The 27359-nt window shown below is 47.1% G+C and overlaps 1 protein-coding gene across 1 annotated transcript in view; it reads left to right on the forward strand.

Moving 5' to 3' along the window:
- The window catches only part of MYO15A (myosin XVA), a 43629-nt gene that overhangs the window by 736 nt on the left and 15534 nt on the right, over positions 1-27359 (forward strand). The window contains 40 exon segments of the mRNA XM_070955354.1: positions 24-3234; positions 4551-4633; positions 5147-5210; positions 5595-5704; positions 6283-6357; positions 6519-6609; positions 6784-6789; positions 7316-7419; positions 7617-7683; positions 8273-8386; positions 8807-8968; positions 9049-9162; positions 10153-10211; positions 10374-10497; positions 11016-11111; positions 11590-11721; positions 11967-12092; positions 12785-12862; positions 13372-13526; positions 14426-14471; positions 15186-15310; positions 15528-15645; positions 16109-16284; positions 17262-17346; positions 17921-18002; positions 18491-18621; positions 18823-18918; positions 19029-19264; positions 19672-19850; positions 20316-20388; positions 20635-20823; positions 21145-21257; positions 21826-21917; positions 22188-22290; positions 23279-23340; positions 24290-24371; positions 25120-25258; positions 25522-25630; positions 26620-26731; positions 27000-27121. Coding sequence (XP_070811455.1) covers positions 24-3234; positions 4551-4633; positions 5147-5210; positions 5595-5704; positions 6283-6357; positions 6519-6609; positions 6784-6789; positions 7316-7419; positions 7617-7683; positions 8273-8386; positions 8807-8968; positions 9049-9162; positions 10153-10211; positions 10374-10497; positions 11016-11111; positions 11590-11721; positions 11967-12092; positions 12785-12862; positions 13372-13526; positions 14426-14471; positions 15186-15310; positions 15528-15645; positions 16109-16284; positions 17262-17346; positions 17921-18002; positions 18491-18621; positions 18823-18918; positions 19029-19264; positions 19672-19850; positions 20316-20388; positions 20635-20823; positions 21145-21257; positions 21826-21917; positions 22188-22290; positions 23279-23340; positions 24290-24371; positions 25120-25258; positions 25522-25630; positions 26620-26731; positions 27000-27121 — 7441 coding nt within the window.

Genomic DNA, 27359 nt, shown 5'->3' on the forward strand with positions numbered 1-27359 from the left:
GAACACCAGGGGAAAGGAGGAAGTTTCTTTGGCAACCTCTTCCGGCGGAGGAAGGCAAATCAGAACTTTAAACCCCAGGCCCAGATGGTCAGCAAGGTGGCTGCGGTCACCAGCTGGCTGACCCGGAAATTCTTGAGTAAACGTAGCAAAACTAGATATGACAAACGAGCGACTGACGACTCTTGGCTAACCAAGATTGGAGCCAAGAAACTGCCTTTCCCTTCAGGAGATGAAGTTTTGAGACACCGAGCGAATATGAGAAGAGTTCCTGGAGCCAATAAATGTACCTGTTTCGGCCAATACCCGGACAAATTTGGCCAGTGGGACCACCTGGATTCTGCCACCTTACAAGATCACTTTGATGATTATGAAGAAGAAGAACGTGGTTGTTTTGATGTCCAGTCCTCTTTCAAGCATGGCTTTTCTGGTTATAACCAGGATTATTATGGGAGGCATCCGATGGAAGAAGAATATGGGCCTTATGAGGAAGACTACGACGAGCAGGACCCTTACGGGTACCAGAGTGACCCCCAAGAATATGGATCACCTTTAAATTATCCACCTTATGAGGACTTCAGCAGTGATTATGAAGGGGAAGGTGGCCCATATTGGACTAGGGAACTGGAACACGCCAATGATGATGAGGAGGAGGATATTTACTGTCAACAGGACATTAATGACAGTGACCAAGAATGGGTCTCCCAGTCTTCGTACAACCCATACGCTTGCCTGTTGGACGACATTGCTGAGATGGAAGAAGCAGACAGAGCTGAGACTGAGCCAGAAGATGACCCCGTTGCTTTCTCCCGTTCTTCTGTTTTTGAACGAGGGATGGGAGGAAAGACGGCTGCAATGGCACCACTGAACAGGAAGTTCCGGCTTTTCCCAAGGCCCCAAGTGAAGCTGTTCGGTAAGGAGAAGCTTGATGTCTCTCTGCCCCCTTCCCCGCAGATCTCTATGGCTTATTTGGATCCCGAGGAGGAAGGCATCCCTGAGGAAGAAGAGCAGGAGCCACTAATTTCTCCATTTGCCCAGTTTGATGGTCAGTATCTGGAGCCTTCTGGGTCTCAGGAGACTTTTTCAGAGTTGCTCCCTGTGAGCAAGCTTCAGGGGTCCCACCAGACCAGCTTGGGTGGAAGGAACTGGACTCAGGATCCAAATCACTTGAAGCCTCCTCTTTCCCCAAGAGAATGTGGGAGCCCACTGGGACAGTTCCTGCAACAATCCATCTCGCAGCCAAGACCTATTCTGAAGCACCATGGGAACTGGGAAAGGAACCAACCAGGTATGCATGAGCCCAACAGAAGAACTCTGTCTCCACGGTTTGGGAGGAAGAGTCCTCTGGAGTCATCTTCTCCACCCCCAAGGATGCCTTTAGAAAAACCACATTTCACCTCCCCCCACAGCTCCATCAGGCAGCTTAGGGGTCCAGGGAAACAGCAGACTATTTTCGCACCTTCTCACACTGCAGTAGCAATGCAGGATGCTCTTCACCAAGAGTTGCAAAGCACTCTCCGGTCAACTAGCAATAGAAAGTCACAGCAAGACCTCAGGTTTTCACAGAGGAACACCTCATGGTCCACAACTGGACATCAAAATCCTTTCCTCAAGGGGAGGAGTCCACATAATCACGTGTCTTCTCCTTCTCAGAGAACAGCCAAAGAAAATCGGGTTTCATCAGGGGGACGCAGGACAGCCACTATGGAAAACTCATCCAAAGACTCCTTCCAGACACCTCCTTCCCCTCACCCATCAGCACACAAGTGTTTGGGAAGTCAACGCAGCCTCTCATCTTCTAGTTTAGCATCTGTTAAAAGCCTGATGGACACACCTTTCAGTCGTTCATTATTTCATACCTCCAGCACTCCAGAGTTTCTAGATTCTGCCAGAAATAAGACCTCTAGAAGGTCTGCCCCACGAGAATTCCATAATCCCATCAGGAGGAGTTCGAAGGCTCCTCCATCACCTCAACCATCCCTTAGACATTTTGGATCTCCTCCCATACCAGGTCACTTACAACCAACAAGGACAGTTCATCAGGTATCTATGGATGCTTCGGGAAGTCTACCCCAGGCTTGGAACAGGCAGGCTGAGCCCCCAACGAAAGCAGTGAAGCCATTAATGAGAAACCAGCATCTGAGGCAGTTTGGCCATCGCTCCCCAGTTTTATCTGCTAGGGGTTCTCCTCACATGCTGTCTCATCAAGGAAGCCACAGAATCAGAATCCGAGAATCACCCCAAGGCTCATTTCTTTATGCCCAATCACCCTTTGAAACTGGTAGACCAAAGGAAGCTCAGTCCCAGCCCCAGCCAAGGTGGTTTTACACCTCAGAAGAAGAAACAGCAACTCCTTGGAGTTCCTCACCCAAGATGGGAGCTACGAGAAGCTTGAGAAATGGTTTCGACTTGCCCCAATCACCCACTCAAACTCCAAGCCCCCGGAAGGACTTCCTTCAGCGCATTGGTCAGCCTCTGGCTGGAATGGTTCAGCCTGCTTCTTCCGTTCAGTTCCTTCCTGGAGAAAGAAGAGGACATTTAGAAGATGAGAATCCATATCTTGTGGCGTTTGGTCCAGAAGAGACTCAAGCTTTCTCGAGGCAGCCATTTCCCCAGCATTCTCCAGCTGCTGTTGCCTCAATGAAGCAGAAGACAGAGGCCATGTCTGTCAGATCTTCTACTCCTAAAGAGGCACGTAAGCTATTGAGTGGGCATTTCTCCTGCACCATCCCTGGTGGAAATCATGGCAGTTTGAGGAGGCCCAATCTCAGCCCCATGTCTCAAAGAACAGTTTCATTCCAAAGACCCTACACTTTGGAAGAAGAGGGCTTCTCTTTGGCCAGACCGCCCTCCTTTCACAGCCAGTATAACAAGCCGAGAAGACCAGATTTTGCCCACGGACCTCCTGAGCTTCTAGAACATGAAATGGACAGAGGCATAGGGAGATATGCTGTGGTGATGCCCCAAATCCAACCGATGGGTTCTTCTCCTTGGAGAAGGTCCCGGAGGCAAAGCCAGCCATGGTCTGAATATCACACAGTGAATGTACATGAGATGCCAAACGAATGGACCTCAGAGAAGCTCTTCCAGCACCCTCCAGCAGAGAGTTTTAGGGCTCAGGAAGTTCATCACGGAGGAGGAAGAGGAAGAGGGAATGGGGTGTTCTGGTACCTGACACGGGGAGCATCTGGGGTCAAGAGCGAATATGGAGAGACCAACAAGAACTGGCAATGCAAGGTAATTGAAAGTGTTCCTGTCTGCTGGATATTGAAGAAGGGCAGAGGGAATCAGAGACTGGAAGGCAGAACTGGTGGTGGTGGGGAGCGAGAATTGGAGGAGGCCCCTCTGAGTTCAATTTCTCTTGAACCTCTGAGTCATCCAATGGGCTGTAGATGCCCTAAAGGAGATGAACCCACCCGAAGGGATCTGTATCCCTGTGTGGCTGAGAGTGGCTGAGAGGCTAGTGTGGCATAGCAAGACCCAACCAGACTCTGACCAGACATCCCCACCTCTCAGGAGTGGCCCCCAGAGCCATCCCAGCATTTCACCCCCATGAGATAGAAAAGAGAGGGAAACAATGACATTCCTAGCAAATCATGGGTTTTTCGTTGTCTTTCATTGAACACGAATCCAAACAGCATGAGCCATTAGCCTTGTCTGTGCTCCATTTAGGGGAGTCAAGCCTTTGGCAAGTTCCTCAGATGTCCAACAGTTTATTTAGGACAAGATTAAGGTTATCCATCAATGGTGACATTGAAGCTCCACAGGGAAGTGGGGGAGATCCTGAGGTCCCTCTTGATCTGATGCAACCAAGGGAAACCAGGGAGGCCAATGACTGTAGGAAGGGAAGCAGGTGCTTCCTCGGTGTCTCTCTCTCACACACAATTGTGTGTCTCCCCCTCTCCAGCCTTCTCTTCTCCTTTGAAAGAATCTCAAATGCAAAATTGGTTTGGTCCGATTAAAGAGGAGCTGGCAGGGGAAATATGCAAGGCAGCCTCTCTGCTCTGGGGGAATCTACACAATGCCTTAGATCAAAGACGTCCATTGTGGCTGGTGTGTGTGTGTGTGTGTGTGTAATATCCCCTTGTAACCAAAGAACAATATGCATAGGGGAGGACATTGAGCAGAGTTGGAACCGGAGGGGAGAATTAATTAGAGGGAAGCTGCTACCTGACTCCTATCTCCTGATTAGTGGAGTGAGTCACTGTTTAATAGCCAGTCCACCATGACATCCAACTGAGGTGTGTTTGCTTACTGCCAAGACATGACCTTTGCAGATGCAGATGGATAGCTGGGCACCACTTGCAAACCCTCAATCTTTTCCTAGGTGGAAGGGATGGCAAGGTGGGCAGGAAAAACAGGCTGGAAGGAGGGGTGGGTTTCAGCCTACGCCAGACCCTCCCCCGTGCCATGAAATGCCTTCCATGACTCTTGAGCTGCTGCCGGCTCTCAGCTGAATCTACCTCTCAGGGTGGTTGGGGAGATTCAAAGAGGGACCGGGATATTTTGGAGGCCTGTCTTGACCTTCTCCTGGTCTTTCCACCAACTCCTAGATGCACAGCATTCACAATTTGCAATCGGCAACCAATCCAGGAGAGGCGAGCCGTGACGGTGTGGATGACTTGACCCAACTAGAGTAAGTATTGAAGGATGGGTTCTTTTTGGAGACTGAGGGGTGCTGTCCACCCCCAAGAGATGGAGAGCTGTCTTGCTCAAACCTGGCAACTTGAAGATGGGTGGACCAACGTCCATAGTCCCCCAGCCAGCACATATACAGAGAGATACACACACATATACGCATATCAGCTCCTCTTGTAGGATTTTGGGGTGGGGCAAAATTAAACAAAAGATGTATGAAAAGAAGGGAAGGCACTTATGAGAGTATCTTCTACACAGGGCCAATTTAGTCCTTCTTACTAATCTCTCTGCTCTTGTGTAGAGTGCAGCCTTTCTTTCATCATTCACCTGAGCCAGGTGGGGCTTAGAGCCCTGCTACCTACAAGTTAACCGGGAGCAAAGCTTCCTTGCTCCTGTGTCTTTTCATCCCGTACCTTTATCAGATTTGCTCCATAGAACTCCTGATGTCAATATTCATTTCCCCTTCTTAAGGTTGTGTTGTGTTCAGCCATGTTTGTTCTTTATGCCACAGAGACCTCCAAGAAAGTGTGGTTCTTCACAACGTCCAAAGGAGGTTTGAGCGGGGACTGATCTATGTAAGTTGGTTGTTTTCACTTTTGTTCTCCGGGCTTCAAAACCATTGAAAGAAACACCCAGAGTGATGGGGGGGGGGTCCAACTAAGCCACAAGATCTCCTAGGAGGCCCAGACTTGGTCTTCCTCACAGCCTCGTAGGGATGGTGACCAAGATGGAATGGAAGTAAAGAATTTGGCACGTGACTGGTGGCCTTTTTCCTTCAAGAAGAAAAAACTCAACAACAAAATATAGGTGTTAAGTTCTGGAAGGTTTTGAAATCTTACTTGCTTTTTATAAGTTCTCACCCTATATTTTGCAATGTCTTCTCTCTCTCTCCCTCTCCCTCTCTCCCCCTCCTTCTCTCTCTCACACACACACAACATGTTCCTCATTCTCTCTGCCAGACCTACATAGGAAGCATCCTGGTGTCAGTGAATCCTTACAAAATGTTCAACATCTACGGAACGGACCACGTCCTGAAGTATGAAGGCAAAGCTTTGGGAGAGAACCCACCGTGAGTCTCTTACTGGCTGCAGGTTTGATCTGGAGGGCATTTCACGCCGTCCTGCAGAAATGGGGACAGTTTCATTATCCTGGGTCTTATAACAGGCGATATTCGTAGTCCTGGTGGCCATGAGGATGTTGTTCTCATGTTCTTCTGTGGGCCGGGAAAGGCTGACCGTGTGCTTCCTGAAATCTCAGAGGTTTGGATGAACAATGTCTCGGTTGCTTCTGAGCCTTCTCACCCAGCAAACTAGAGTCTTCCAGAGGATTTGCAACTACAATTCATATCATTCTGGTTCTCTGCTTTTTATGGCTAGGGCTGGGAATCCAAAACAGCTAGAAAGCATAAATGAACAGCTTGTCTTCCCTCATATATATTTTTACTTTAATTGGCAGTGATTCTCTAAGATTGCAACTAGGTAGAACTACCTGTATTGGTGTTTCTATAAGTGGTTCCTTCCGTATGTTTCTAACTATTGTCACTAAGACTTGGGGGAATGCTAGCTAGAAATTCACCATTCTTGACTTGAGAGCAACCTGTCCCCGATTTTTAAAGACAGTTCCTCCCTTCCTTCTTTTCTTCTCCAGACATCTTTTTGCAATCACTAATGTTGCCTACAGCAAGTTGAGAGATGCCAAACTCAACCAATGTATCATTATTAGGTGAGCTCGGGCTGTTTCCTCAACAATAGTCCTCAATGTAGCTAAGAGAAGGAAGAGAACCCCTCCCCCCTCCTCCCATCTCCTTTCAGGTTAGGTCCCTGCTGAGATGTTTCATTGGGCTCAAAGGGTCCTTACCTTCCTTCCATCTGGTTTGCTTCTAGTGGAGAAAGCGGATCGGGCAAAACCGAGGCCACCAAACTGATTCTTCGTTATCTGGCAGCTATCAACCAGAAACACCTTGTGACTCAGCAGGTAGGACGGAGAGGATGAGCAGAGGCAACGAGGCTCAGCCAAAGCCCTGGTGCTCACCTAAGGCCCAGCTGAGGTCAATGGGTGGGTGGTTGAAGGGGGAACTGCCCTGAACCTTTGAAGACCTACCGTTGCTTCCTACCTTCTGCTGCCATTGCTGTTCTTGATGTTCCCTAGATAAAGGTATGGGGCATGCTGTGCATCAGGTGTAATTTTTCCCGGATTGGTTAATGCCGTGGTGCGTGCATGAACTCAACTGTGTAGGAATTACTTTGACTCTGTCTCATTTTCCCACCTGTCTTGGAGAATGAGGACTGCCCGCTGAGCAATCAGTCCATCTCCATTCCTTATCGGTTGACTTATTGAACCAGGATGGTAGTTTCCTCCAAACTGAAGTGACAAAGACTCAGCTCCAACCTTTCCTACATGATTTGGACTGATACACCTGGCTACTTTTCTTATGGCTGACTGCAGTAAGGGATCTTGCCCCCAAAATTCAGTCGTTGCTCAGAGGTCAAGCTACTGCAAATAAATATTCTGGTTTATTCATTTTCACATCAGCTGTTGCTCTACCATCTCTCTCTCTCTTAGTCCCCTGTTGTTGTTTTTTTATGGGAGGTTCATGGAACATTTTGTCCCTTCTCCACACTGCCTTAGAGCTTTGATTTTTAAATATATATTGCTCTTGTGTTTTATTTGCTTGGGTCAGATTCTCGAAGCGACCCCTCTTCTGGAATCGTTTGGAAATGCCAAGACTGTGCGGAATGACAACTCCAGCAGATTTGGAAAATTTGTGGAACTCTTTCTGGAGGAGTAAGTAAACCAATGCCTGGGTCTTCCTACCACATCCTCCCCTACCTACAGCCTCTCTGCTTCTTCTCATACAACCCTGCCTTCAGGGGCCCTGGGTCATAGAGATAATCCTCGACTTACAAACATTTGTTTAGTGACTGTTTGAAGTTAACGACGGCCCTGGAAAAAGCGACTAATGACCGATTGTGTTTCTCCAGCAATGGATTGATTTGTGGTGCCATCACCTCCCAGTACCTTCTGGAGAAATCAAGAGTCATCTTTCAGGTGAGGTTGGCATAGTCATGGCAAGCAAAGCAGGGGAGAAGTGCAAAATGAAGGATTGGCCCGTTTCCTTTTTAAGAATTGCAGAGGAAGCCTTTGGGAGAAAACAAACCAGTTAGCCTTTGCAGGGAGTGGTTTGGAAAGAGTCTCTCTCCATCTTGAATGTGTTAGGAATAATGCATTGGATTAAGCTGGTTACTTTGATCCTTTAAAATTAACTAAATGGTACTGTTGGTTGCACGGATCTGTCCAAACTATGATGATTGTCTACGAAAAGAACGAGAGATGGATTAGATTTGGACAGCAGTTGATCGTTTATTTAAAAGCAGAAGTGGATTTTTTCTGGCAATAAGGAAAATTGAAAAGATCGTTCTAGCATTTCACCAAATGACTCTTTTTAAAAGAGTTCTCCAAGGGTGCTTAGAAATATCAAAATATCAAATATCAAATTGTGCAAATTGTATTTTTAATTCTACTTTTCTTCATTTCATTGGTAGCCATTCTGGATTTTTGCACAGGGGGTTAAAATATCTTGGTTTCTCACTCATAATTATCCTTCACATCCATCAGTCTTGTCTGACTCATTCCCTAGGCCAAAAATGAACGAAACTACCACATCTTTTATGAGATGCTAGCCGGTCTCCCCACGCAGCAAAAGCAGGTGTTTTGTCTTCAAGGTGCAGAAACCTACTATTATCTCAACCAGGTACGGAGCCGAGTGAGAACTCCTCATAGTTATTCCTTCATGATGTTGTCTTTGCCCTTTGAATTTCTGCTTCTTCAATTTCTCAGATACTTAAAGGTCCCCAAAGTGGCTCAGATCAGGTTCTCAAAAAACTCAGATACCTTCTCAGAGATTTCTCACGAGATGCAAATGGGAAAGAAGAAGAGAATGGTGAATTCTTAAAATCCAGGAGAAGGAGTGAATCTTGATCAAAATGGGCCTTGATCTAGGTTGGACCAACTAATCATCATTTATTGGGAAAAGTCAAATGTCTCAGGACATTTAAGTAGAAGATGACAAGGTCTCCATTGGAAGAGAAGATGTTTCTTCTGGATTCTCCTGCCATTAAAGGCACTAGGACATGCCATTGGGAGTCAAATGTTTTCCCGCTGTCTTTCCCAGGGAGGCAACTGCGAGATTCCTGGCAAAACGGACCTAGAAGACTTTCATCGGCTACTCGACACCATGGAAGTCTTGAATTTCAGCCTCCAAGACCAGGACAGCATCTTCCGAATCCTGTCTTCCATCCTCCACTTGGGGAACATCTACTTTGAAAAGTATGAGGTAAGAGGCAGCACTGGAACTCGGAGAGACAATTCCTTTTTCCAAGGGGAGATGTTTGAGCCTGATTTGGGTCCTTGCAGACTGACTGCCAGGAAGTGGCCTCTGTGCTGAGCGCCAAGGAGATCCGGGTCGTAGCTGAGCTGTTGCAGATCTCGCCTGAAGGCTTGCAAAAGTCTATCACCTACAAAGTGACGGTGAGGGAGCTAAAATCTAGACATGCACACACACACACACACACACACAAAGGCAGAGGCTGGCCTCAGTCTGCAACGCGATCCACACTGAGGCTGTATGTGAAGTTTCCGAAAGATGCCCTAATTAATTCATGAGCCACAAGCCAAACTTCAAAAGAAATACAATCATTTATTAGGACCACCATTTCGGCAATATTCGGATGCAGTTAGAACTAATCCCACATAGATTTATGTTCCCCTATGACCCTGTCTCTCCCCTCCTCCCTGGCCATGTCATAAATCACATTCTCCAATTAATCACTTTGGCTGGCTGTGAAACCCAAAACTCTCCTACTGATTGCTGTAGAAATGCATCTGTGGAATGTAGTTTCAGTTAAGGAAATCAATCAGCTCCATCAGTTCCTCCCTCCCTCCTGCTCATGGCAACTTGAAAGCTTTGCAAGTTGACACCATAACTCAACATCTTGGATAGTTCTGGTGTCATTCCCCCCCCCCAAGGGTTGTTTGCAAGCGACAACACCTTCAGAGCCAAATGGAGCAAGTGGAGTCAGAACAGGAGGTTGGAACAAGCCTTGAGATGGTCCACAGCATTGGTGTCTCAACAGGGTGGACTGGAGTCTAATTAAGAACATCAGGTCTTAACATCAGTGGATGGAGAAACTGCTCATCATAACCCGAGTTTGAGTCACACATTTTGAGCAAATGAGCAAATTCACAAGGTCCCATAATTAGCCAGGGGCCCTTTTCTGTTCACCCTAAAATCCCAGTTCCCATCTCCGAGCTTTGTAACTAACAATCATGGGCCTCTTATGGCTATACTTAGATCTTCTGAACTAAATACCCCTTCTTTGGACATGAAAATATCATATTTAACTATTCCACAATAAGGAGACTACAGAAGCCCCATCTAATGGTACCACTGTGAAAATATTTTAGTGGGTCCAAGGAAGAGAAGGCAGTCATCTTGGTTCTTCCTTTGCTTTTTGATAGGAAACGCTGAGGGAGAAGATTTTCACACCACTCACTGTGGAAAGTGCTGTGGATGCCAGGTAAAGAGAGAATGGAGGAAGGGAAAAAGGAAGTATGATGCCCATCTTGGTGCCCTAAGTTGGGGACCACCATGCTTAAAGCAACATCCATTGTCTGCATGTGTCCTTCCAGGACTGATATTCTACCGTGTGGGTGGTCTTCCCTCGATTTTCTTTTTTCAGAGATGCCATTGCCAAGATCCTTTACTCCCTGCTTTTCAACTGGCTCATGGACAGGGTCAACAAGCAGATGTACCCCAAGCAAAACACCCTATCGATTGCCATCTTGGATATCTATGGCTTTGAGGTGAGGAAGAGAGAACTAAGCTAAAGACGCACCTTAGGGTACTCTGTCATGCATATCGAGGAAAGAGAGAGGAGGAGAATGCAACCATGAGGTCCTTTGGCACCTTCCTCTTCCGATTTACAGAGGCCATAGTTCAGCGTTAGGTGTCTTCTGCCACCGAGTCCTCAAAGTGGACTTCTGGAAAATTCATGGATCATCATTTTTTCTTGCAATTCCTTTACAAGTTGGGGGCCTTTTCGTAGGTAATTCCAGCTTATTAATGAAATTGCAAGAAAACAATTCTGTTTAAGTACCAGTCGATTTTTGTTGGTGGTTCCTTGCAGCTAACATCTGATTAAGCACTTTGCTTGGTAGGTTAATTTGTTTATTCAATATGCAGAAGTATGGATTCCTCAGGGCTTATACAACTGATTAAAAAGCATGCAACCAAATTCTAAAAACGGTAAAAGAAACAATCCACATTGGATGGTGGAAATTCTAAATTCCTTTTTCTCCTTCCCTCCCTGGCTTTCCCGTAGGATCTTGGTTTCAACAGTTTTGAGCAGCTGTGTATTAATTATGCCAATGAATATCTCCAATATTTATTTAATAAGATCATCTTTAAGGAAGAACAGGTAAGACCAGGAGGAACCAAAGCCCTTGAGATCTTAAAGGCTGGTGGTTGAATCAGATCCACCACCCAGCTTTGTGCAAAGGAAACTAAAATGCACCTGACATTTTATTTGGTAGCTCTCTGCTTTGTGTTAGAAACCAGGTGACCTCCTTTGAAAATGTCCTACACAGCAGAGGACAAATAGCAATACAGTTTTTAAAATAGATCTTCACCATTTATGGTCAAGAGGTAATTGAAGACTTTGAAGGCATGTTCATCCCTGAAGTTCTTAGAACTTCAGCAAAATCCTTCTATGGATTCTGCTTTGGCAGGTGAACCAGATTGGATCAGCTGGACTTGCCTTCTGATAGAGGCTGTTCCTTGGTCTTCTTTTTCGTCAAGGTTGCTTAGCAAAAGGGCAGCAGCTGTTTTTCCCCAATGGCGCATCTGCTGGCGTGCTTAAAGACAGCAGGAGATCACGGCTCTTGTGTTGTCCTCAGGAAGAATATATCCGTGAGCAGATTGAATGGAGAGAGATTGCTTTCACGGACAACCAGCCCTGCATTGAGCTGATTTCCCAAAAGCCTCATGGCATTTTGAAGATCCTGAATGACCAAAGCAGTTTCCCTCAGGTGAATGTGGCCTCCCTTGGCTTGGGGCAAGGCGGAACTCAGGAATTAATTAAAAGATAATTAATTCCTACCTATGAAGAAGAAATCTGAAATCCCCTAAATAGTCTTTGCATCCCAAAACTTACTCATAAGTCCTGAGCAGGGGAGAGGTCTTCTCCTCACATGGAAGGTGTTCTTTCTGAGCTTGGAGACAAGTCAGTCTGAAAGTCTTGGGGTGACTTGTGATTATGCTTTCATCTTTCTAGGCCACGGATCACACATTCCTTCAGAAATGCCACTATCATCATGGCTCCAATCCCCTCTATTCCAAGCCAAAAATGCCACTGCCGGAATTCTCTATCAAGCACTATGCAGGAAAAGTAACCTACCAGGTGAGGGGGGGAAGAGGAGGAGGAGGAGGAGGAGAAAGAAGAAGAGGAGGAGGAGAAAGAGGAGGAGGAAGAGAAGGAGGAAGAAGGGGAGGAGGAAGAGAAGGAGGAGGAGGAGGAAGAAGAAGAGGAGGAAGAGAAGGAGGAGGAAGAGGAAGAGGAGGAAGAAGATTGTGGGGGGTCCTTGGTGCGTCTCTGAGCTTAGTTATCTTCTTGCAGATGTTCCATTACCCAACCAGGTAATATCATTAGTGTCAGAAGGGAGTGGGGTTTGCAGAAAGAAGGAGCAGGAGTGAGCGGAGGAAAGGAATGGTGATAAAGGAGAAGGAGAAAGAGAAAGAGAAGGAACGGTGGTGAAGGAGAAGGAAGGCACAGCAACATATCTGCACCATGAAGGGTCCAGGAAGGTTGTTTGGTGCCATCAGCTGTTTCCATTACAAGCTAAGAGGCTGATCATTCAACTTTCTGTGTGGCATCTGGGTTGAATTGTCATCCTGCGCAATGTTTTCCATTATAGCGGCCTAAGGAAAATGGAGCTGAAACCAACATTCCTGGACAGCATCAAAAGCTGAGAAATGAGCCATGGTTTGTTCGGCCTTCTCAAGCAGGGTGCCACCTAGGGAATTGGACTTCAGCTCCAAGAATTCTTGATCGTGGCTCTGCTGCTTGCATTTTCTCATTCTGTTTTCTCCTAGGTGCATAAATTCTTGGATAAAAACTATGATCAAGTTCGCCAGGATGTCCTCGATCTTTTTGTCAACAGTAAAATCAAAGTAGGTGCTTAGACTGACCTCTCAGCTGGCCCCGATTCTTTGCACAAGTTTAAATGTTCATGCGAAAATTTTAGTCGCAATGTTTGGAAAAGGAATAAGGAGTTAGATATCATTAGAAACAAAGAAATAAAGATTGGGTGGGGGGAAGGTTTATAAGACACACTACTAAGCATCTTATAGTCTAATATAAACTATCAATATTTACAGAGCCATAAACCGATATTATTAGTCATGGTTTGTCTAAATGTGATGAAGATGATGGATGGTCCAGCAACTGAAGTTCTCCAGCAAATTCCTTCTAGATTATTAAAGGATCTTGGTGTAACCCTTCTTTTCCAGTTTAGCCCACCTCCCCAAATCCCTGAAGAATAAAATAAATAGGGGAAGCGGGGGACATCCATCTACACTGCCTGGTGTCCCAAGCTTCTTGGAAGAGGGTGGGATCCCGATGGGCTTGAAGGAATAAAGAGGGGTGAAGCCATTTCTTGTCTGCTCTGCTCTTGGCTCAGATGGTGGCCAGCCTCTTCTACAGCCACGCTCAACTGGTGGCTCAACAGAGGACCATGATGGGAAAAAGCAGCACCAGCAAACGGAAGTATAAGCCCCAAACGGTAGCTGCAAAGTTCCAACAGTCACTTCTGGACCTAGTGGAGAAGATGGAGAGGTATGTCAAACAGGACTCCAGTCTTAACATCAATTAATAGATGCAACATGGACATGGAACCTTGCCTTCAGAAGTTCTGGGTGCTCCATCACGGGAAGTTTTTAAGAAGAGGTTGGAGATCCATTTGTCCAGAATTGTATAGGGTCTCCTGCTTGAACGGGGTTGGATTAGAAGACCTCTAAGACCTCCCTTCCAACTCTGTTATTCTGTGATGAACCAGACTTGTCATGGCCCATGCCACTGCAGAGTCTAGCTAAGGATCTTCTGAGGACCAGAACCAAGGATCTGATCCAGGAGGAACCCATGCTGAAATCCCATTGCAATGAACAGTCCAATTTATTAACAGAAATTTACTCAAAGTCCAGAGAAGAGAAAACTAAGAGGAGAGGGACAACTGCTCTATTTAAACATTCGAAAAGCAGAAATAGAGCAAAATTGTTCTCTGTGGTTATAGAAGGAGGATCTAGATGTGGACATCTGGAATGGGCAGCTTTGAAGTGGAAATATTCTAATGATGAGCTAACACAAAGCAATTTTAAATTTCCCTTGCTTTCCCAAATGAAAGCTTGGACATGTTTGTTTTCTTGTTCTAGGGCAGTGATTCCCAACATGGGGCCTAAGCCCCTTAGGGGGGCAATTTGATTTTTAATGGAGACAATTTGAACCTTGTTTAAACAAAGTTAGTGGCCTTTTAGGCTTCCACCGTGTGAGAAGGAGTTCACTTTTTGAATAGTAAGAATTATATGTCACAGGGGGGCATCAGGATTTTAGAGATGCTTAGGTGGGGCATGGCCAAAAAAAAGGTTGGGAACCACTGTTCTAGGGGTACCCCTTTAACTACAAAGCAATCTCTCTCTCTCTCCCCCTCCCTCCCTCCCTCCCTCCCTCCCTCTCTCCAGATGTAACCCTTTCTTCGTTCGCTGCATCAAGCCCAACAGTAAGAAGGTAGGGCTGACTCCATGCTCTCTCTCTCTCTCTCACTCCTGGTCCTATTTCTCCCAAATTAAGCAGTTCAGATCCCATTCGTGTGATGACAGAGTATGTGCCATGCTGCATCCTGCCCATCAGTTGCATTTTAACTCAATTGTCCCTCTTGGATGCACAGCAATAAATAGATTATTACTTGTTGAACAATTGCCATGATCCACTTAATGATCAGAGTAAAAATGGTCATCAAATTGGGTCCGTGTGATGACTCGTTTAATGACCACATGGTTTAGTGTCCAAAGTTCCTGTCCAAATTGTAAGTTGAGAACTACTTGTAGGCTTGAGTGAGTATTGGGAAGCCAGGGATATATAATGTCCATGATGACATCACACGGATGATGCAACTTCAATCACTGGCATGATTTTTGCCATGGCACCATAAAGTATCTGACGCCATCATGGCTTGTACCAACTAACCATGGTTAGTTTTTTCATCAGCTGGCCTATTCACTTAGTATAGGGCTCAAGTATATTGTTAAAGCCCAGGAGATTAATAGATTGGAAAAATTGTTTTTTTGTCATCCTATCAAACACCCTTGATTTTCTCCTTCTTCTCCTTCTCCTTCTCCTTCTCCTTCTCCTTCTCCTTCTCCTTCTCCTTCTCCTTCTCCTTCTCCTTCTCCTTCTCCTTCTCCTCCTCCTCCTCCTCCTCCTCCTCCATCTCACCTCCAGGAACCAGGACTGTTTGAGGCTGATACAGTCAGCAACCAGCTACGATCATCAGGAATCCTGGAGACCATCCGAATCCGCAAGGAGGGCTTTCCTGTCCGGATCCCATTCCAAATCTTCATTGACAGGTGTAGACAAGCCCCCTGAGATCCTTAGTCCAAAGCTATTCCAGCCTAAGATCAGAGCTCCATGACCCCCAGATCCAAGGGTCAGGGCTGAGAAATCCACCTTCAAATCCTTAAGGATCAGTGGCTCAAGTGTCAGGCCAACCATTGCAGCATGGAAAAACACGTCCACTATACGATGGCTTAGCACTATATCCCAGTCCAATCTGTGTCTCCTCAGGTACCGTTGTCTTGTGGATATCCGTAGTGACATCATCCCAGATGGGTGGAATTCTGTGGGGGTGCTGAAGAAGCTGTGTCCGGTCACCCCAGAGATGTACTGCATTGGCACAACCAAGGTAAAGCCACCACTGTTGATGATAGTTTAATTACAAGAAGCTATACAACAGATAGTAGATGGACATTGCACAGGGGGGTCCCTGGTCTTTAGAGAAGGGCTTGGTGGATTCTTCTCAACTGATTCCGCTCACAGTGTCTAGATGGATTTGGACATCAAGAACTGCTCTTTAGGTTCTCCTATCCCAGGTCTTCTCCATCACCAACTGTTCCATCTGGTCATGTACCCATAGGAACAACCCAATGTTACCTGAATTCTCTTGTTTTGCTTGTCCTTCACCTTCCTACCTTTCCCTCCTTGTGCATCCCGTCCCTTAGCTCTCATTGCCAAATGCCAACGATGCCAAGGGCCTAGGCAAAAAAAAAAGTCATAATATCAGTGCCATCCACCAGTGAAGATGATGGACTCGTTGTGGCCCCTTGGGCTTCTGCTTCTCCTCACCCATCTTTCTCTTCTTCCTCTAGCTCTTCATGAAGGAAAGCATCTACCAGCAATTGGAGGCCAAGCGGGAACAGATTGTCCACATGGCGGTGGTGACCCTCCAACGTTACGTCCGTGGCTTCTTGATCAAGAAACGCTTTTATGCCTTACGCTGCAAGATTATCCTCTTTCAAGCCCGGGCACGGGGTTACCTTGTCAGGTGCTGAGTTTGACTCTCCTTGAGAGCCTTGGGGGTGGAGGAGCTTGAACAGAGCCTCTGTCATGCATGGACCAACCTGTCATCACTCCACCCCTTTTCAGGCTTAATAAAGTCTAATTCTCTGCCCGGTCAACCAAATCTTTTCTGAAAAACAGTTATAGTCATGATGGTGCAGTGGTTAGAACACAATATTTCAGGCTGACTATGCCAGGCTCCCACTGCCAGGAGTTCGATCCTGACTGGCTCAAGGTTGACTCAGCCTTCCCTCCTTCCGAGGTCGGTAAAATGAGGACCCAGATTGTTGGGGGCAAGAGGCTGACTCTGTAAACTGCCCAGAGAGAGCTGTGAAGCACTGTGAAGCGGTATATAAGTCTAAGGCCTATTGTTATTACTATAGATTCTTCTAAGTCCCTCCCACTTTTCCACTCAGCCCCCCCCACCCCACCCCAGATAATAGCTTAGGGAACTCAGAAAACTCTATGAAGCTGTCCAAATGCATTTTCAACTGAATTCTGAAAAGATTCAACCACTCTCACTGATCACTAAAAAGAGAATAATGCCCTTTCCATCCCCTCAACAACCTCGTGAGGTGGGTTCCTCTGAGCGTGAGGGACAGGTTTAAGGGCTACTCAGGTGGACTTTCTTAACTCAGTGGGAATTTTGAGGACTTCCCCAACTTGGTGTTCTCCAGACATGCTGGAGAGCCTCTTCCACAACTGTCAGCCAAGATCCCAACAGCTTTGCTGGATGGGTTGAGATGATGAATCTCCAAGCCCTCTGCAAGAGGTCATGTTAGCACATGTCCCTCCAAGTGGTCCACCTCCTCCCTCTGATGTAGATGCCTTTGCCATCCTTGGTCTGGCCTGTCTGTCCATTATTGTGTTTTGATTTGATTTTTTACCCTGGGTAGGAGAAAATGTTGTTGAGACTTGGGGTGATCTTTCCAACCTCCATCCCGGGGGTTTCCCGTCCTGCAGGCAAAAATGTGGGAGGCTGCGTCAGACGCTCATCAAATTCAGATGCCTGGTACGCATCTATATGAACCGCAGGAGGTACCTCAAGGTGAGTCTCTGGGGGTGGGGGCTGAGTGCAAAATGGGGATACAGGAAGGGGATTGGGGAGAGAGGGACCTTATCATAAATTGCCTCGGTCACTTGGTGTTGACTCTGCACGGTGGATGACAATTCCCACATTCTGTGATCAAGGAGAAGGCCCCAATTCCTGGGCAATTCCCACATTCTTGGGTCCCTTTCCAAGGAAAGTACTTACTCTCTCCCTGCACTTAGGTGCTCTGGAATCACTGGATTGCCTTCTAACAGAATTCTATTAATGGGATGCAATGCTTGTGTGACCTTGGAAATCTCACTCTGATTTCAGAGAAAGGATGAGGAGCGTCGAATTGCAGAACAGGAGAAGAGAAAGGCTGAGCAGGTAATTCTCTGGTGTTTTGGGGGTCAGTCTGAAGACGTTCCTGAGCACGCACTCACTCCCAAGGCAAATCCACTGGGAGAACTTGGGCTGCAGAAACTTACTTCGATAACTTGTGTATGCAACTGGAGCGATCTTGCTGAATGCTCTAGAAGGGAGACAGTCACTGGGATCATTAGAGGTGACCCATTTCTCTGGGTTCCACTAGGAACTGAGTCAGCGAGAAGTGATGAAAGTTGCAGACTTGGAAATCCCTGCTGATCTGGTTGGACTCTTAAATACAGTGGCTGGTAGGTCATGATCCACTACGAACCAAGGGAACTTCAAGAGGGTGGCAGGATGAACTTCTCCAAGGATTTTAGAAGGCAGAGCTTTGTGGTCCCACTATTGTAACGTTTCCAGAAAGGAGGTTAATTCCTCCTCTGTACCACCAGTGGCAAACTGAGTAGACCACAACTTCTTGGCTGTCAGAAAGCACCAGACCCTGAATTGTTTGCCTACAACTGCCACCCTTTAACTGTAGCCCTGTTGGTCTATCCTTGCCAATGGAGCTCTGGACAGGTACATTATAAGCACCATTTCAAAAGAACAAAACAAAAAGCAAAGTACTTGGATGGATCTTCCACTTGCATTCTGGGGCTACATCTGGCATTAGTCCTATTGCCCAGTTGACATGGCCCAGCCAATGTTTTCTGGCATTCTCGTGAGTGAACCTAAGAGGTTAGGATGGGGGAACCCCTCCTTTGCCTTCTGCACTGGCTACTTCCTGTCCCTCTAGTTCACAAGCAAGTGAATGAGGACTGTGTCATGCCTGTCCCTCCGCCCAAGATGAAGGCCGACTCCCAGCTCACCCTGCCTCTTGACATCAACAATTACCCCATGGCCAAGTATGTGCAGCTCCACTTCAAGGTAAGGGTGAAGATGCTGGGCTTAATGATGTAACATGTTCTTTACTCAAACCACTGTTGGGAGGTAGACCAAAAGCTAGTATTTGTGACCGGTAGTAAAAAAAACCTTTGTCTTTCTTGCTCTGGGTAGGACCTCCAGCACTGTCTCTGTCCAGAAGGCTGTGCAAGAGAGTCTTTCAATCACTTCTCTCTCATTCCACAGGAGCCACTTTGGGGGATGCTCACGAGGACTCTGTCATCCCCCCTGACTCGGTTAGATGAGAGCCTGGCCCCTGATGCTCTTAACCTCTTCAAGCTGGTAGGTGAAGGTGAATTGCTTCCTCCTGCCTGGTCAAACGATGGCCATCAACATAGCGTTAGTGGTAGGGTGGGTTTTTGGGATCACTCTCTGGATTTTCTCTGTGGCAGATCCTCCGGTTTATGGGTGATGCCCAGCTCAACGGCCTCCAGGAGAACCTGTTTGGGAACTACATTGTACAGAAGGGACTCTCTACACCAAGCCTGCAAGACGAAATCCTGGCCCAGATTGCCAACCAAGTGTGGCAAAACACCAATGTCCACAATGAAGAACGAGGGTGGCTGCTGTTGGCCTCCTGCGTCAGCGCTTTCGTGCCCTCCCGCCAGCTGGACAAGTACCTGCTGAAGTGAGTAGGGGCAGGTCTACCTCCAAAGGAGATCCAAAGAGGGTGGCCGCATTTGCTGGTGACGATGGTGACCCTAGAACAGGGGCTCAGAATTCTCCAGCTGGCTGGAGAATTCTGGGAGTTGAAGTCCACAAATCTTAAAGCTGCCAAGTTTGAAGACCTCTGCCCTAGAAGATTTCAGAAGCACCAGGTGATGGTGGCCCTCCTCTTCATCTTCTTCCCAAAGCCACACAAGGAATTTAAAAAGAGGCTCAGTTGATTGACCTGAAGTTCATGGTCAGGAGAGATAGGAACCCAACTCAGTTGTCCCTCGCTCATCTATTCTGAGCACAAATGGCAAGTGTGCACCATGGCGGGCATCTCCTTCTACTCACTGTCTCCTTCTGCACTTCTCCCCACCCACTCAGGTTTGTTTCGGATTATGCCTTTGACGGCTATAAGCCTGTGTGCCAACATAAGCTCATGCAAGCCATGGCAAGAAGTCAGGATGGTGGGGAGGCCGCCCGAGCGTATCCACCCACTCTGCTGGAATGGACAGCCAGCCGGGACCGAGTGAACATGGCCCTTGATGTCTATTGTTTCAATGGTGAGTTAAGGGAAACAGCAGGACGGGTTGGGAATTGATAGGCAGATGAGACGCCTCCTTCTCTAGAACCTGGGAGCTTGCTGAAGAAACACCCACCACAGGGAGAAGGAAGGCCCAAAGCTGAATGGTTAAGGAAATAGGTTCTACTTGCAGGAAACTGCATTCAGATCTGTAAGTGTGTGTTGAAATGAGAAAGGTATTGCCTAGGGAATGATAAGATAATAGAGGACATAACCCACAGCTGCATAATGGGCAGGGAAGGACACTCAGAAAGGATCTCTCTAACTTCTCAGGCTATAAAGAGACTGTGGGAGATTTGTATTTTCAGACTTGAAAGATTCTGTTAATGTAGACTTCCAAGAAAGTAGAATTGTTTCCTGTTTGTTCTGCATGGAAAGACTGACAAAATAAGGCAGCAGGAGGGACGTCTGTCAGAGTGAATGATTTGGGGTTTTGTTTCAACAGGAGATCATTATTCTTGCCCTGTTCATTCCTGGACCACAGGGGAAGGCCTTGCTGAAAGTGTGTTGAGATACAGGTAGAAGAGTTGGGGTGTGGGGGATATCGGTAGTGGGACAGAGGAAGAGGGGGTGGGTTACATTTCAATGGCCCTTTCCAGCTCTCCAAGTACTGGAAGTCAGAGGCAAGGAGCTGCTGAGAAGCTCCTTGGAGGATCTTGTCTCATCCACCTCCAGCCCCAAAACAGAGAGTCCAGCTGCCCAATGTAGGTCTCCCCACCTTGCAGGAGAACCTAGAGTGGCTAAGCCCCAATGTTTCTTCACAGGGGTCTTACAGATGGATGGCAAGGTTGGTCTGTCACCATGAAGGATGGTACCCAGTGGGCCGAGCTGGCTGGCCACGATTATGTCTTGGATTTGATTTCTGATCTGGAACTGATCCATGGTTTCCCCAAGCAGAAGTCCTATTTCATCCTCGCCTCTGAAGACCCAGAGAAATACACTGGTGGAAAATTGTAGGTGGCATCGTGGCTCTTCCTCAGATAGTATTTTTGGTTTGGAAAGGGTGATGTTCAAGAGCTTTCATTGGTTCAGGGGGCTTACCAAGGAGGACGAAAGCAAGCAACATTGCTGGTGTTACCCCAGCAATGGGAGACCCAAGTCTTGGAATTGAGATGGCTTTGGAATCTTCTGTCTTCTATGGTCTTGATCCTGAATGGGACAGAATTATTTTTTTCCTAGACTGGGAAAGAGGGCTAGATATCATGGATGTAGACCAGTTCTGGACTGTCCCGATGTCAAGGTTGACCTTGGTCTTTCCTCCTTCTGCTTCTTAGAGTTTTCCAACGTGGTTTGGATTCAGATGGGAGAGTTCCTCCTCCGCCACTGATCAAGGCCCCCACCGTGGCCTCTGCCCACCTGCCAGACTCTGAGGGATATTGCAGCCATGGTGAGAGATTGGGATGCGGCTTACGGTCTAGGTCAGAGCATGGGATCAATCTTTGCAAGATTGTCCTGTAGCTGGAGCCAATCAGATTTGAAGACTGGTGTGTCTATTAAACTGTGTTAGAGCAATGTTTTTCAACCTTGGCCCTTTAAGATGGGTGGACTTCAACTCCCAGAATTCCCCAGCCAGCAGTGCTGGCTAGGGAATTCTGGAAGTCCAGCCATCTTAAAGAGGTAAGGTTGGGAAACATTGGATTAGAGGATGCATTTTTCTCACTAAAGGAGAATATTTGTAGCTCAGGGTTGAAAGAAAAAAGTCTGCAAGAAAAAGACCAAGTTCAGAGAACACCAAGGACCCCACATTTCTCACTGCCCCATTGGTTGCATTCACACAAAACAACTAAGAACTGTTTTATGCCACGTATCACCCATTAGGCTGCTGACATGGGAAATGTGTTTTTTGAAAAATGCTTCTTTACCAGCAATCCGAATGGCAAAAATGTCATTTTCTCTTTGCAATTGATCTTATTTCTATTTCTTTTTTCTTTTTCTTTGTTTTAAACTGGAAACAGATTCGGATACCTGCAGTGAACCCCGGAGCCAGAAAGGGCTGGATCATTATCTGGATAGCCTCTTTGATCCTGTGCTGTCCTATGGGAAAGGGGTAAGATAAGCATCCCCCTCCCTCACACCCCCTAGATTCAAAAAAAAAGGCCACCTTAAAGTATCTTACATCTTATTTCCCATAGAAATCTGTTTCTCCGAGAGCTGGGAAAATGCAGCTGTGCATTGCCAACCTATTGAAGGGAGATCAGATAGGTTAAGAACGTATGCAGGAGCTCAGCTCAAAGCATTTTTTCGCCCCATGTTGGTTCAGGCCTCCTGAAGGGGAAAATGGGTCTCTGTAGAGATGCTTTGATTTCTACCCCCTCAGGAACTAGAGAAGCCAGCGGCCATCTCACGAAGGATGAAAGGCGGTGGTCGAGTTGGGCACGGCAACGGTGACAATGTGACTGGCGTGGTCCCTCAGACTTCTGGTGAGTAACAAGCTACTTTGCCTTAGTCTATATATTTGTTGGGGGATGAAAAGTTTTCCCTGCCATCTTTCTGAGTGTGCTAGTCTTCCAAGGGCATTTTATGAATATTTAGGAGTGCAGAAACACAACCGTAACAATAATATCCATGATCAAATTCTATCAGTGCCGGAATAAGACTGTTCTGACCTAGGCTCCCTTAACAAGCAGGAGGCAGGAATTGGTCCTGGGAAAACCTCTTTTATTTACATGACTGTGAATTACGTTCATTCACAGTCAGCAAGGTTTGTCCAAACAGTTTTTCAAAAGAATATTTATCAACACAGACATTATCTCGTTTGGCAAGCTGCCACGTAACTTGTTTCCAACCGCAGTACAAGGCAAAACTTGGCACAGAGTCCCTCAGAGTCACAGAACGAACAAATTGTTTCCTGCAAAAGCCCCCTCCCTGTTCGCTCCTCTTTTGTTTCCTATGGGAGGGGCCAATCACCTCCAAGGTGTGGCTTTACTCCCAAATCGACCCTGCTTTCTAAGCTGTTCTTGTCTTCTGGCAGCTCTGCGCATGCACACACTGGGAACGGGCTCCAGCTGTTCCTCTGCCTCACTGCTGCCTAGCTCCCGCTCTGCCTCTGGCACAGAGCCCTCATCCGAGCTTTCCCCAGCCCCCAGGACTGGCCCAATTTCTCCCCAACCTCCCCACTCTTCGACTCTGCTGCCAGCTCCCCTGGCCGCTGGGGGGGCCACAACAAAGACACAGCAGATCCAAAGTATATTATTAGATTAGAAATGGTTTGTGCAAAGGCAGACAATGACAAAGAAGAAAATTCCAGAGACCAGAGGCCACCTAAGCTGGATCTTATTACGGTTGGTGGTACTGCTCGGGACGAAATCCATTAATTTCTGAACACCAGGAAGGTGTTCTCTGTTTTTGCAAGCATTCTAGCCTTCTTTGGCAAACTCAAAAGGCTGTTTTCATCTTCCCTCTCCGCAGGAAAGAAGGAGGAGGCTGTGTTGACACAGCTGGCTTACGACAAATACCAAGAGTCGGTTCTGGTTAGTAAAGGCAGGAACTGTCCAGCTGAACTAGAGGTGCTTTAGAGAAGTGCTGGATAGAGGGACATGTGAATTTCTGAAAATAAATCTATGGACATTCTCAATCATCCAGGTCACGGTTGTTCCAACGGTGCTTTTCCAAAAGGCAACTGGACTTCCTTGGTTTTTTCCCTTGAAAACGTTTCGCTTCTCATCCAAGAAACTTCTTCAGTTCGTGGCTTCTTGGATGAGAAGCAAAACGTTTTCAAGGGGGGAAAAAAATAAAAAAGTCTAGTTGACTTTTGGAAAAAGCAATTTTGGGACTTCGGAAAAGAAGCTTATAGCATCCTGTACAGATTTTATTCTCTCCGGCTTTCCGTGTGAGACACCTCAGTTTCCCAAGTGTATAAGGAGGGGAAGGAAGCCCAGCCATTCTTGCTAACCCTCAAACATCCCATTGCCAATTTGGCCATGGGTGAGGAAGCCAGGAGCTGCTTTGGGGTGGTATCTGGGCACCTGCCAAGGCTGCATCCACAAGCCGATCCCTTCCCCTTTTCCGATGCCTTTATACCCTTCTCAGCTGACCCGAGGCTGGCCGACACTGGATACTCACCTCCCAAGCAGCCTCTGTATCCATTTCACTTGGAGGTTGGCCTCAGCAAGTGCCACAGCCCTGGGCCTTTTCCTGCTGCGTGGAATTCAACCCACTGACCTGCCCTGGAGCGATGGCCCAGGTCTTGGGGATAGTGGGTGGAGTGGGAAATAGCTTGGCAGAGGGGTCTTCTTTGGCTCCCCTAGGCTACTCAAAGGCAAGTGGGTAGCTGTAGGCAGAGGAGTAGGCAGAAGTTTGGGGAGGGGTCTTGGATTGGAGAGGACAGGCCAAGATCCCTGCAACAGGACCACAAAAATGGGAGAAACATGATTCCCAGTTTGCTAATGAATTTCTCCACCCCACCCCTCCTTTTGGCAGAGGGAAGCTGGGAAAAGGCTGATGGACAGATCTGTGTCACCTTTAGGCATTGCACGGAGGAGAACCAACCCTCAGAATCCAGGTAAGGAAGCACCAGAGAATCTGCCAGGTGCAGAATAAACGGCACAGAAGAAAAGTATGGTTTGAATTCTTATCCCCTCTTTGCTTAGGGGCTTATAACATTTATGTGGATTTCATCTTTTGATAGCTGCAGGTTTTATAGTTCTTGTTTTATTCAATTGTTGTATGCTGCCAAGTGTCATTTTTTCTGAGGCGGGTGGCTATACATATTAGATAGACACATAAATAGATATTGAGCACTTAAGTTGAAAGTTCAGACTCATCAGTGGCAGACATGCCATAAACAGAAACCTGCTTAACTGCACATGTGCACACAGAGGACGTACAGGCAGGTTCAAAGGGGTTGAGAAGTTGTGGTCCAACTTCTGTGAGATGTAAGAACAAGATCTTTTGCATCAGCCATCAAAGAGTCAACCTGTTTGGCTACAGCATTTTAGCAATAGCAATAGCACTTAGATTTACAGCATTCTCTGGGCAGTATACAGAGTCAACTTCTTGCCCCCAACAATCCGGGTCCTCATTTTACCGACCTTGGAAGGATGGAAGGCTGAGTCAACCTTGAGCCGGTCAGGATCGAACTCCTGGCAGTGGGTAGAGTCAGCCTGCAACACTGCATTCTAACCATTGTGCCACCAGGGTTCTTTTACGGCATCTAGCCATGGTGGTTTGTTAACCTGGGTTGGAGGATTAAAGCTTTCCTTCTTCCAAGAATCCATTTACTCTGGTTTCCCTCCCTCCTCCCTGGGCAGAGTCTGGCTCCACGTCTCAGGCCGGTGGGCTTGTCCGCCACTCCAAGCTGAATTCGGAACACAACCCTGAGCCTACGCAGAACATCCGGAACATCATCAAGCAATGCCAGCAACCTTTGCGAGTTTCAGAGCCGGTCAGGTCAGATCGGGTCCTCTGGCAGCCTTTCCTCTCGTCCCCCCCTCCCAAATATTTATTTGGAAAAAAAAGGGGGGGGGAATTATGCTCTATCTTGATAATGCAAAGCTTCCAAGTTTAGAGGCAGCATCTCTGTAAACGTCAGGGGCTAGGAGATGCTCCCAGATCATCAGTCCTTTTGGGGAGGGGGCTTTGTTGGGAAAGGACACGACTGTTTTTGATCGATTGGATTTGGAAACTTCCGTCTGCCCTGCCTGTCTTTTCAGAAAGGAAGGGGAGAAGGTCTTTGTGAAGAAAATGGATCCCCACGAAGAAGCCTTGATGATCCTGAAGAGACAGATGGCACCCACAGGAGTACCTGTGAAGCCCCTTCAGGTAGGGCCAGATGGCCGGCCTAGAAGACCCACTTCTTGGAACAACTCCCCCCCCCCCCAAAACCAGTACTGGCTTTCTCATGCCTGGCTCCATGGGCCTGCTGCTGGTAGAGAAGTTGAGACCCTCACACCAGCAAAAGTTGTATCAAAAAGCAGAAATAAATGCCGAGAACTTTGAGAGCTGCCAATGGTCTGTTAACCACAAAATGTGGAGCTGATAGCTGGTCTCTGAGCCTCCTGCTAGTCCAGGGGTCTGCAACCTCCGGCTCTGGAGCCGCATGTGGCTCTTTCATCCCTCTGCTGCGGCTCCCTGTCACTCAAAATATGCGTCACAACCACCAATGTGTGACATCTACCGGCACATGATTTATTGAGCTTTTTGACCCATCTTTTTTTCAGAGTTCAAAATGTTTTCGTTGCATGCAGAAATAAAAAGTTGTTTTCTCTGTAGCAGTTCATTGATTTCATAAATGCAACACATTATAGTTTTTTTATACATAGCATAAAGGTAAAGAACGATATATGCAGTGCCATCTTCATTTTAGATGTCAAAAGGGTTTTGTGGCTCCCGGTGTTTTCTTTTCTGTGGGAAATGGGTCCAAATGGCTCTTGGAGTGTTTAAGGTTGCCGACACCCGTGCTAGTCCTTCCATTCTGGGCTGCCTCTGCTTGCTCACTGACCGTTTGAACCACTGAAAAAAGAGTGGTAGGAAGGAGAAATTGGAGGGTTTCCTTCGGGCAGCTCTGCCAAGGGATGCCAGAGAGAGAGCAGACAAAGGAGAAATGTCTGTGTAGCAACTGGATCCCCTAGAATGAGGATGGGCACTCGAAAAGCATCTGGGGCAAAGACCCTTGAACCTTAGGATTGGCCACCCTGATCTCAGGTGGTTCTCAGGCAAGGTAAAAACGAGAACCAGGTAACCAGGCTGAACATCTGCAAAGGACAATGCTGGGTCCCCTTTGGGTAATGTGTGAAATGGCTTCTTTGCAGGCTGTCCATGAGCCAGCACCGAGAGAGATCATCGCGATGGTGAGGCCAGTGCCTAGTGCCAAGGTGGTTGAACCCCCTACCAGGGCCCAGTCTCTGCCTGATGCTTCTTCAGGTGAGCAATCATCTTCTTCGCTCTGTCGATTGGATTCCTGGCTTGCAAAAACCAACTTTTTGCTTGGTGATGATTCTCCATCTACCACAGCGGCCTCTGTTGTTGTTTTTTTTCCCCTCTCGCACTAACTAGGATGATTAGAGCCACGAACTTCAGATATTGTGGTGGCTATGATTGCTTTCCCCAGATAAACTGTACCTTCCTGCCGGGTGGGTACTTTTTCTCTTTAAAAAGATGAGAAAGAACAGTTGAGTTTTCTCCCATCCAGCTCCCATCTCACGAGAGTTGGCATCAGAAGATGAGACGGTCCAGACAAAACTTTACGGCCGAAGCAGCAAGGAGTTTTATGGGTACCACAACGTCTCCTGGAAGATCTATCTCAGGAAAGAGGTAGGTTTTTAGGGACTCAAGGGAAATATGGTCATGCTTTATAAAAATTAGAGCAGAAGAAAGATCTATTGGTTCCTTCTCAGACTAGAACTCAGGGCAGTCAAAGAAAGCACCCAACGTACATCTAATCCTGGAACTCATCAGGGCAGAGGAAGAGGAGAAGAGTAAGGAAAGTCTGTAAATGGCCAATAGGCTCTGATCGCTAAATCAGGCCTCCATATTCACTTTATCTTTGAGC

This window comes from Pituophis catenifer, unplaced genomic scaffold (assembly GCF_029215685.1).
Source record: "Pituophis catenifer annectens isolate HBS135680 unplaced genomic scaffold, rPitCat1.0.hap2 SCAF_16, whole genome shotgun sequence".
In the NCBI taxonomy this organism is placed as follows: Eukaryota; Metazoa; Chordata; class Lepidosauria; order Squamata; family Colubridae; genus Pituophis; species Pituophis catenifer.